General features: G+C 33.7%; 1 protein-coding gene across 1 annotated transcript; it reads left to right on the top strand.

Moving 5' to 3' along the window:
* Nucleotides 1–674: 674 nt before the first annotated feature.
* Nucleotides 675–3,819, top strand: LOC125842548 (cytokinin dehydrogenase 7-like). Its single transcript, XM_049521855.1, has 5 exons — nucleotides 675–767; nucleotides 1,560–2,249; nucleotides 2,326–2,595; nucleotides 2,700–2,962; nucleotides 3,385–3,819. Exons 1-5 carry the CDS (start codon nucleotides 675–677, stop codon nucleotides 3,698–3,700), a joined length of 1,632 nt encoding a protein of 543 aa, XP_049377812.1. The 3' UTR covers nucleotides 3,701–3,819.
* The last annotated feature ends 8,674 nt before the right edge of the window (nucleotides 3,820–12,493 follow it).

Below are 12,493 nucleotides of genomic sequence, written 5' to 3'. Positions count from 1 at the left end.
ACCTTTAAATTTTAAATAAGACACATGTCTCTCATCTAGACGTGCACTTAACGAAATGGAGGGAGGGGGTAATGGAGGGGAGCCGGATCCAAGTTCCTGTGTCATTGCTAGCTAATTAAACAAAGTCCTTCACACACAATCATAAAAAGGTTTGGCAAATAAATAAATAAATCGACTATATAGAGAGGAAAAGATGAAGTAAAGTTAGCTAAACAATTTCACACTAAAAAAATGTACATATTATATTTTTAATTAGAAAAATATTACCGCCCGGCCCGTGGCTTAAGTATGCAGGCACACAAGTTGAAATTAAAAATTGGTGATTTTAAAATTGTGTTTGAGCATGTATTTTAGCTTGGAAAAAATTAACATTTTAACCCCCACTTGTACATGGAGCTAGTTTTGACCCCGCGCATGTACTTGGAACTAGTTTTAAAGACTTGAAAATATTAAAGATCAAGTTTTAAAGTCTAATATAAAATCTTTTATTTATGGTAAAGCATTAAACATCCGAAGATTTATTTTCCAAATAAACTAATCCAAATCTTTTGATGGTCAAACAAATATTTAATAATAAATTTATATCTATATATAACCAAATGCTAGCTTATATAAAGGGATGATTTCTCACTTTTTATTTCATCACATTCTTCAAGTTGTAGCCTTTGCTTACAATGGGACATCAAATTTTCTTGCTTGTTTGCACCATAGCTCTTCTAGCTTCTTCCTCATTGGTTTCAGCTGAAGTTGTTAAACATTCTTTTCATGTACGTATTACTTATATATATCTTCTTTATTTTCTATGCAAAAAATAATATATATAGCTTGTCAATTTAATCCTTTTTGTCTTCACAAAACATAATATTGTTTCAAAGATATGATCCCCTCAATTAATTTTTTCCATATGTACCCTATTTAATTCTTTCCATCTGTGGCAAATTTTTGATTTTGCTATCTTTTATTCAAATATGATTGACTTAATATATAACTCCATCTAGAAAATAAGTTGTTATTGCGTTAGACGTTTTGATATGATAAAATAATACTTATTTTCCCATTGACATCATTTAAACTAATAAAGTTTAAGGCGGTCAACGACGTAAAACTTAATTTGCAATAATTTAAATTTATATTGAACTCTTTAAATCTTATTACGATCGCAATTAATTTAAATATTATGATACGATGATAAAATAATATCCGTCATATATATATATTCAAAATTATATAATAAAAGTTTAACATGTCTTTGAAAATATAAAACTTGATATAATTTATAAAATATTACACTTCAAATATAAGAGTATAGTATAATTTTATGCAGTATTTTTGTGTTTGAAAACAGAATTTGAATTTTATCCCCATATTGATCAGTCAACATATTATTTTTTTTAGAAAAGAGCCTTTTTAGGTATTATAAATTTATAAAATGACAAATAAACCAATTTTAAGTTGGTAATAATTTGATGGGTTGGATTTTGACTTGTTTGTAACTCAATTTCAACTTGTTTTGATCATCCTAATTATATAAAAAGAAAAAAAACAATTTTTATTTTCAGAGCCCGAATTCAGCAAGGAAGATATTATTAGTAGCGGAGAATGAGACTAAAAAAAGTGTGGATGGCATTTTGAAAGACTTGGACATTAAAGGGAGCATTGATTATGGAGTTAGGGCAATAAGCTTAGGCAGTAGAGATTTCGGTGGCTTATATTCAGAGAAGCCGTTAGCCGTTATAAGTCCAGCCGGAGCCGATGATGTTGGGCAGGTGATAAGGCATGCATTACAGTCACCAACATTAACGGTAGCAGCGAGGGGTAACGGTCATTCAGTTAACGGCCAAGCTATGGCCCATCTTGGACTCGTAATCGACATGAAATCAATGGGTGATAATAAAAAAATCAACGTCAACGTCAACTACATGTACGTTGATGTAGGTGGCGGAGCATTATGGGGTGATGTATTGAAACACTGCGTTTCAGAATACGGCTTGGCTCCTAAATCGTGGACGGATTATCTTGATTTAACCGTCGGTGGTACTCTATCTAATGCCGGTGTTAGTGGTCAAGCTTTCCGTTTTGGACCCCAAACGTCATCTGTAACGGAATTGGAAGTTGTTACTGGCAACGGAGAAAAAATTGTCTGCTCAAACTCTCAAAATTCCGAATTGTTCTTTTCTGTTCTTGGTGGACTTGGTCAGTTTGGTATCATCACTAGAGCTCGGGTTTTACTTCAACCCGCCCCAGATATGGTCAGTATCATTTTTGTAAAATTAAATTTAAAATTCTCATTCGGTTTTCAATAATTTATTTTTGTGTATTAATTAGGTGAGGTGGATAAGAGTGGTATATAGTGAATTTGAAGATTTCACTCATGATGCTGAGTTACTAATAACGAGTCAGGAAACGTTCAATTATGTGGAAGGGTTTGTATTCGTGAATAGTGACGACCCGGTAACTGGGTGGCCCTCGGTGCCATTGAATTCCAATCAGTCATTTGACCCGACCCTTTTACCCAAAAAGACTGGTCCGGTTCTTTATTATCTTGAATTGGTCTTGCATTATAACAACCACGACGATCCCTCCACTCTAAATATGGTAAATCTGTCAAATTTCAAAACTTTTTCATTTTTATCCCTCCCTCTTAATTTTTACCATTGCTATGTGATATTAACGATTTTTTTTTTTAATTTTAATGTTAGATGGTTGAGAAATTGCTAGGCAAATTGAAATATTTGGAGCACTTTAGGTTTGAGACCAACTTAACTTACATAGATTTTTTATTACGAGTTGATCACGTAGAGGAAGCGGCTAGAGGTAGTGGTATATGGGCTACACCTCATCCATGGCTTAACATGTTCATTTCCAAGAAAGATATTGATGCATTCAATCGGATTGTGCTCCAAAACATTTTAAAAAATGGTGTTAATGGCCCTATATTGACTTATCCTCTCCTGCGTAGCAAGTAAGTATATTCTTATCTACATTTTATGTTCCTGTGTTTGCTATATAATATCATTGAAATGATTGTTACAAAAAAGTCAACTTTTAATTGACCCCAAAATTTGATTACTTATGTGTTTATTAAATCTATTATATTGGCCATGATCGATTTATGACGTCTAGTCTTTAGCTTATAAGCTAGTTTTAGAAAAAGTAAATCCAAACATCCCATTAGTCAAGTGTTGTGGTGGCAGGCATAGAATATGGTTTCCCACTTTTTTTTTTCGGTTACTTTGGTTCCATAGATAATATTTCTCTATAATACTAATAGAAACGTACGTAGATTAGTATTTTCTCCTTTGAAGTTTTGGCCACTAAAAATTAATGTTTCATTAGGTATTTTATTGTTTCAATAATATATTTTTCTTTTTTTCTTGAAATTAGGTGGGATAATCGATCGTCAGTGGTGTTACCCCAAGATGAAATCTTTTACTTAGTGGCTTTGCTAAGGTTCACTTACACACATCCAAAAGAGTCAGAAATAAAGCAGATGGTGGCACAGAATCAAGAAGTTATACAAACTTGTATCAAGAATGGATTTGATTTTAAGTTGTATTTTCCTCATTATGAGTCCACAGTTGAATGGAAGAGGCACTTTGGGGATCAATGGGAAAGATTTGTCGATAGAAAGAGACAGTTTGATCCAAAGGCTATCCTTGCACCTGGTCAAAAAATATTTACTAGAAATCATGTACTATAATAAATATATATTACTTGTGAGGTAGGCCAATTGATTTCTCCATTTGGGGTCTTTTTACATTTTTATTGGATATTTTGATGTGATTCTTAAGAAACAACTCTAAAAGGATGTAAATGAAATATTCAAGGATGTCAATTCATTTAACAATTGACTATTATATTTCAATTGAGTAAATGTGAATTTAAATCTATTTTTATTTCATTAAAGTATGAATATTCGTACAAAAATTTTCTTTTATGATACCCAAAATCATGGCGAAGTTGTCACTTGACATTTATATATTAGTTAAATATTCTTTGTATCTATTTATAAACATAGTGATTTATCATAAAGAAATGGATGCTAATGCTAAAGAACAAGAAAGAAAAACACAAAACTTTTTTAATTATCGTCTTCCTCTTTGAGCATTGTTGAAAGTTACTTTACTTTACTCTAGAATTTTTTAAATATTTTTTTGCCAATTCAATTTAATTACTTTAATGAATTTAATTTTTTTCATTGATAATTGATATAAAAATAGAGGATATTTTAAACAACAAATTAATTTTATAAACCATATTGTGTGTTATTAATTGATTTCATTTAAAAAGAGATACTCTTATACAATTAATATATTATTTGTGATAAACATGACATAGATTGATTCTAATCTTCTTCCTTTCATAATTGGTGCATTTGTTACTTTCAAATTTCGATATACTTTTATGTTATTTGGCCCAAACAACAAACAATTTCTAGAATATGTTAGTTGCGACACAAATAATAAATTTTTTTCATACCTATGACAATCTAGACATTTTAAAGTTTCACTTATGAGAGTTGTGATGAGGCACAAAGTCATGACACCGTCTTGTCAATGTGAATTATTGACATTTTAAAATTATTTGCAAATATCACTACTTGACCACATTTATATTCGCTCATGTTGATAATTTTTTTTATCGTTATCGATCATGTGATTGGAGCATCTTGAATCAATGATCCACTATGTTTATAATTGATCAATTTCCCATTTACAAGTACACGTGCAAGCTCCTTTTTTATGTTATAGAGTAAGAGGTGACAAGCTCATCCCGTTGATTGCATTCTTCAATTGCATAAGAGGTTTTGAAATTTCAAGTTTCTTGTTCATTATTTTTCTTTGTAAAATTTGTCGTAAACGTGTCCCCAACTTTTTTTTTGGGTGTTTTGACATTTTTAATTTATTGCATACTTGATATTTCCTGCTTTAAGCTTTTAACTTTTTGCCACTTCAATATTAGTTGATGGTGTAAAGTCTGAGCCATAAATAATATCACACAATTCCTTATCGAAAAAATAATATTGTATCCTCGAGCTCCACGATCTATGGTGTTGAGCTTCTCAACACCGTTGAGAGTGTATGTGAAATTCGTCAATGATTAGTATCTATCACGACCCAGGGGTACCCCTAGGTGTAACAAGGCACATAGAACCCCGAAAGGCTCCATGTAAGCCACTTACCATATCACAACATAAGATAATAGAAAAGTGCGGAAATTTAAAACACTTTTAATACAATCGAAGTCTTATAAAACGAAGCGAAAGTCTATTACACTTGTCTCAAACCATCTAATACTTGGAAAGAGTTAGGGACACAACCCATAAAAAATCTAAACATAAAAGAAAGACATAAAAGGAAAGGGTGATCAAGTCCTCGATGCTATGAGGACTCACCAAAACTTCTCTTCTTGATCTACTATGAACCTAGCCATGAGGATGGAAGTCAATATTGCCGAACCCTACATTTGATAAGAATGTAGGCAAAAGTATGTGTTAGTACAATAATGTACTAAATATGATGGCTAGGAGCATATAAGAGGCATTAGTCAACATAAGACATATACGATAATCATAAGAGACAATAACATAAGTCATAAGCATAAGAGACATCATCATAAGACATATGCTATAAGCATAAGAGATAACAACATATCCATAGGCATAGTCAATGCATGTAGTTTAACATAACATAAGAGAAACACTTCATAAGCCACCACAAGACAAGCTTGTGCAATGCATGGATAAGATCCCATAATCCCACCCATGCTAAGCAAGTCACTTTAGGTCCTCATGCATAATTATCATCATTGATCTCATCCTTAGCTTATTTCTCATAGACAAGGGTACATTCACCTTAAGTCACACATGTATTGAAAAACAACTATAGCAACAACCAAACTAGGCATACATCGTAAGCATAAGTCATAAGCATATTCATTACATAGATCATCATAACACAAGAGGAACATATCATAACTACCCTCAAAACATACTTGTGCAATGCATGAATAAGATCCCACAATCTCACCCATACTAAGTAAAGTTTCTTAAGTAGCCATAGTTCATAATACATATTCTTGTTCATATTGTTGTCATAGTGGGAATAAGCCTTAACCGACATAGACTATGTGAGCTTAACATGAAATCCGATGTTACCCACACCAAAAAGGGTTGCTATACTTGCCTAAAGTAGAACCATACTCTTAGCTTAGGTGGATCCAATAGCTAAGTAACCTATGGGGGCACGTAGTTTATGGGATAAGGAGATTTCTACAAAAAAACCCGGACTCAACTAAGGTAGAAGGTCTCTATCTCATGAGATACATACTTTGGGAACCCGGACTCAACTAGCGTATAAGGAACCCACTTGCAAAGACGGACTTAACTAGTGTAAAAACTNTGAAATCCGATGTTACCCACACCAAAAAGGGTTGCTATACTTGCCTAAAGTAGAACTATACTCTTAGCTTAGGTGGATCCAATAGCTAAGTAACCTACGGGGGCACGTAGTTTATGGGATAAGGAGATTTCTACAAAAAACACGGATTCAACTAAGGTAGAAGGTCTCCATCTCATGAGATACATACTTTGGGAACCCGGACTCAACTAGCGTATAAGGAACCCACTTGCAAAGACGGACTCAACTAGTGTAAAAACTTGCATTGGGAAGCCAGACTCAACTAATGTAAAAGCTTCCATCTCATATTCAATATCCACTCAGTGCTAAGCATAATTCCCACGGAGTTCATATTAAGTCTTGACTTAAATTGTTGACACTCAATCCAACATAATTCATAAGATAGCTCATAGATTCAATAGGTGAGAATAGCCTTTCAACCTTAGAATAATCATATTGTGAGAAAGTCTTTCACATCGTGTTCATTATGTGTTCATGAGAATAGCCTTTCAATGAATCACAACAACATTATCATAATCATGGGCACTTCATTCATAGTCATGCATAAGTGTGTATGTGAGAATAACCTTTCAACAACACAACAACTAGATCATAATCATATTCACTTTACTCTGAAAGTGTTCTTAAAACATATACATAGCCTTCACATAACATGTATAATATCATATATTGCCCTTTCAAGGGTCAAAGCTCATATCAAATTAACACATCTAGAATGACTACATTAGACATGGATATAATCACAATTCAAGTAATCAATTCACCACATGCATAACCTCATATACTCATAATATAGGTCATGTGGGTAAAGTCCTTCCACAATAATACCATATACAAATCAGCATACATAATAACTTCACTCTTAAAGCCTTAACTTTCCTAGTTCACTCATATTAGCTTTTACCCTCAAGGCACTAGAAATCACATTCATACTACAAGCCTTACTCTTAAGCAATACTTCACATGGTCATCATATATGCCTAATTCTCAAAACAATCTAACCACATGCTTCATTCTTAAGTAATTATAATCATGTATCATCATATAAACTCAATCTCAACACTACTAATCAGGATTCATCATATAAGCCCTAATCTAATCAATTCATGTCTATAAGTTTTAATTTTAAGCAATTCATATCTAGGTGCTCTAATCTCAAGCAATTCATAAAGTATTTCATCAATCTTAGAAGATCACATCTAATCCCTCAATTTCCTCCTTCATGGTATAAAACCAAACTATATCAATTTCACCCTAAAATCTTAGGTTAATCAAGAATACATGTAAATCATACTAAAAACATGTAATTACATCATAACCAATCATAAACAACCATTCTCCACTCAGTTAGCTCAACATACAACAATACCCACAATATAGGAAGGAACCCTAATTAGAATTGGGGATTCATCTTCACAATTGAGGGAAACATGGGGGCTTCATGGATGAAAGGAGTCCATGAATGAATAATCTATCATGCCTTGATTATAAAGCCTATCAAGCTTGAAACAATGGAGTGTTGACCTAGCTTGAACCTCTTCTTCTTCTTCTCCTCCTCTTCCTCTTTTTCTTGTTGTTGTTGTTGTTGTTCTTCTTCTTTCTAGAGAGAGAAATTTTTAAAGGGAATTGGGTTTGTTTTGGGGGTCTTGAAATAATTATTTGGAATCACTTAATTAAGGGTCTAAAGTTGTCTAAGTAAGGTTAAAACGACACCACTTAACCCGCTAATTAATTTCGAAAAATTCCATTAACCCCTCACTTAACCGCTTAAAATAGTTCACTCCCTCATCCACGAGACCACGTCCACGGGGCATGCTGGTCAATCGTGGGTGGTGTTCTACAGCCTGTTTTGGGACCCTGACCCACATCCCCTCATCCACGGGGCTTAGACCCCCCTACGGGGCGTGGGTCACTATTTTGGGGCAGAATTTAGGGTCCTCCTCAAGGACCTTGGTTGGTCCTTGGGGGGTCGTACCTTGACATTCTAACCCGAAACCCTTCATTTTAAGTACGGGGAGTTATATCTACGACTCTAACCCTCACATAAATCTCTAGTTTAGCCTACTAGTTTTCGGGGTGTTATAATATCTCCCCCTTGGGAACATTCATCCTCAAATGACGATCTAGACATCTTACGGAAGTAAAGACTCAAGACTAGCAGCCCATCATGCATGCAACATCAACATAATGCAAAATTCAAAGGAAGTAACATCAACTCCATCACAAGCATATTCAATGCATCACAAGGAAGTAGGGATTACATCTAACAACCCATTATGCATGTAAATTCATCATTTTTCATGTTCATAGGAGGAACTACCTTCTCCAACTAAAAGCATGTTCAACACAATATCATAGAGCCCTTATGCAACATTTTTCAAAAAGCACAACTAAAGCAACAAGTCATCTCATGGAGCCTATAGACAATTCTTACTCAATGCACTTCGACATGAGGAGAATTAATCATGCAACTTCATTTTCTTTCAAAACACAATATTTCATGAACATGCATAACATAAGGAAATCATGGAAACATCTATAACACACCTGACTTCACATAAAGAACAAATAATGAGGAACTCATCATTTTAATGCTAAATGAAGAATACAAGGAAAAATGATGAGGATATCAGGACTTCGTATTGGCCCTTAGCCTCCCAAGTATTACCCTCACCTAAAACTCTTACTCAAAGACCACTCCTTAACACTTTTATGGAAACAACTTCCTTATTCTTCTATTTCTTAACTTGTCGGTCTAAGATCCCTACAGGTATTTCTAAATTAGAGAAATTCTCATTAACTCTCAACTCTTCTTAATGAATTTATGAATGTCGGATCTCCAACACCCTTCTATATCCTAGAGACATGGAAAAACCGGATACACCGGTATCACTCATTAAGCAACTCTAGTTCACAAGCAACCATACCAGTGCCACTCAAGATCTCATATGAGCCTACAAAACCGGGACTAAACTTCCCAAACTCACCACCTCTCAAGGTGAGAATTTCAAGCCAACCTAAATCATGAACATCAAGAACACTCAATGACCTTGCTATCTAAGCACACCATCTCCCCCTTGGGAGTAAGCCTATACATACTCTTCTAAGCATATTCAGTACTTAGATAATCATAACACAAGAGGAACATATCATAACTACCCTCAAAGCATACTTATGCAATGCATGAATAAGATCCCATAATCTCACCCATACTAAGTAAGCTTCTTAAGTAGCCATAGTTCATAATACATATTCTTGTTCATATTATTGTCATAGTGGGAATAAGCCTTAACCAACATAGGCTATGTGAACTTAACATGAAATCCGATGTTACCCACACCAAAAAGGGTAGCTCTACTTGCCTAAGGTAGAACCATACTTCTAGCTTAGGTGGATTCAATAGCTAAGTAACCTACGGGGGCACGTAGTTTATGGGATAAGGAGATTTCTACAAGAAACCCAGACTCAACTAAGGTAGAAGGTCTCTATCTCATGAGATACATACTTTGGGAACCCGGACTTAACTAGCGTATAAGGAACCCATTTGTAAAGCCGAACTCAACTAGTGTAAAAGCTTTCATTGGAAAGCCGGACTCAACTAGCGTAAAAGTTTCCATCTTATATTCAATATCCACTCAGTGCTTAGCATAATTCCCATGGAGTTCATATTAAGTCTTGACTTAAATTTATATTTATGGATGAATGTATTGACACTCAATCCAACATAATTCATAAGATAGCACATAGATTCAATAAGTGATAATAGACTTTCAACATTAGAATCATCATATTGTGAGAAAGCCTTTCACATCGTGTTCATTATGTGTTCATGAGAATATCCTTTCAATGAATCACAACAACATTATCATATTCATGGGCAATTCATTCATAGTCATGCAAAGGTGTGTATGTGAGAATAACCTTTCAATAACACAACAACTAGATCATAATCATATTCACTTTAATCTGAAAGTGTTTTTAAAGCATATACATAACCTTCACAAAACATGCATAATATCATATATTACCCTTTCAAGGGTCAAAGCTCATATCAAATCAACACATCTAGAATGACTACATTAGACATGGATTTAATCATAATTCAAGTAATCAATTCACTACATGCATAACCTCATATACACATAATATAAGTCATGTGGGTACAGTCCTTCTACAATAATACCATATACAAATCAACATACATAATAGCTTCACTCTTAAAGCCTTAACATTGCTAGTTAACTCATATTAACTGTTACCCTCAAGGCCCTAGAAATCACATTCATACTACAAGCCGTACTCTCAAGCAATAGTTCACATGGTCATCATATATGCCTAATTCTCAAGAAAATCTAACCACATGCTTCATTCTTAAGTAATTATAATCATGTATCATCATATAAACTCAATCTCAACACTACTAATCACGATTCATCATATAAGCCCTAATATAATCAATTAATGTCTACAAGCTTTAATTTTAAGCAATTCATATCTAGGTGCTCTAATCTCAAGCAATTCATAAAGTAATTCATCAATCTTATAAGATCACATCTAAGCCCTCAATTTCATCTTTCATGGCATAAAACCAAACTATATCAATTTCACCCTAAAATCTTAGGTTAATCAAGAATACATGTATAATCATACTAAAAATATGTAATTACATCATAATCAATCATAAACAACCATTATCCACTCAATTGGATCAACATACAACAATACCCACAATATAGAAAGGAACCCTAATTAGAATTGGGGATTCATCTTCACAATTGGGGGAAACATGAGGGCTTCATGGATGAAAGGAGTCCATGAATGAATAATCCATTATACCTTGATTATAAAGCCTAGCAAGCTTGAAACAATGGAATCTTGACCTAGTTTGACTATTTTCTTCTTCTTCTTCTTTCTAGAGAGAGGATTTTTGAGAGGGAATTGGGTTTGTTTTGGGGGTCTTTAAATAATGATTTGGAATCACTTAATTAGGGGTCTAAAGTCTTTATATAGGTGGTCTAAGTAAGGTTAAAACGACACCATTTAACCCCTAATTAATTCCAGAAAGTTCCACTAACCCCTCACTTAACCACTTAGAATAGTTCACTGCCTCACCCACGATACCACGCCCACGGGCCGTGGGTGGAACCACGGGGTATGTTGGTCAATCATGGGTGGTGGTCTGCAACCTGTTTTGGGACCCTGACTCACGACCCCTCACCCACGGGGTGTGGGTCCATGTTTTGGTAGAATTTAGGATCCTCCTCAAGGACCCTTGGTTGGTGTTTGGGGGGTCGTACCTTGATGTTCTAACCCAAAACCCTTCATTTTAAGTACATGGAGTTATATCTACGACTCTAACCCTCACGTTAAGCTGTAGTTTAGCCTACTAGTTTCTGGGGTGTTACAATAATTCGTTAATTTCTGTAATTTATTAGTAAAACTATAAGTAACTACTTAAATAACAAAAAATAAAATTATAGAAATCTAGACATGAAAATTGTCACACCCCTTTATTTTCCCTCAAAATTAATTTAAGTATGTTTTGAAAGAAAAAGAGTTTTTCCAATTAAAGTGACATTCTAAAAAGGGATTATTTTGTTATTCAGAGTTGCCACTTGGAATTGAGTTTTGGTGTTCCAAGTCATCTTATTATTTAAATCCCTAATCAAAAGGAAATTTGTCTCTTTATTTTTATTGGTCTGCGAATTAGAGATTCAGGTAAGGAATTCTGTTGACCAAGGGGAAGGTGTTAGGCACCCCTCGAGTGCCGTGATTCTAACACGATCGCTTTATTGAATACACATATGACTTAAATTAATATTTGGATATTGTATTATTAGCTTAATAATAAAAGTTATTTACCTCATTATTTGATTTATTTTAAACCTATTTATATTATATTAATATATGTTCGTTAATTAAAAAAAATGTATATCACATAAATTTATTCAAACATAATAAAGTAAAGTTAATAGGTGGATATTTACAAATCTTGAAATGTCTTGTAATTTCTTTTCTTCTTCTTTTCTTTTTCATGTATTTGTATTTATTTATTTTTATTGTGGATAGAAAAT

The sequence above is a fragment of the Solanum stenotomum genome, chromosome 10 (genome assembly GCF_019186545.1).
Source record: "Solanum stenotomum isolate F172 chromosome 10, ASM1918654v1, whole genome shotgun sequence".
Classification (NCBI taxonomy): Eukaryota; Viridiplantae; Streptophyta; class Magnoliopsida; order Solanales; family Solanaceae; genus Solanum; species Solanum stenotomum.
The sequence above is the reverse complement of the archived record's forward strand: the minus strand, read 5'-3'. Positions and strand labels throughout refer to the sequence as shown.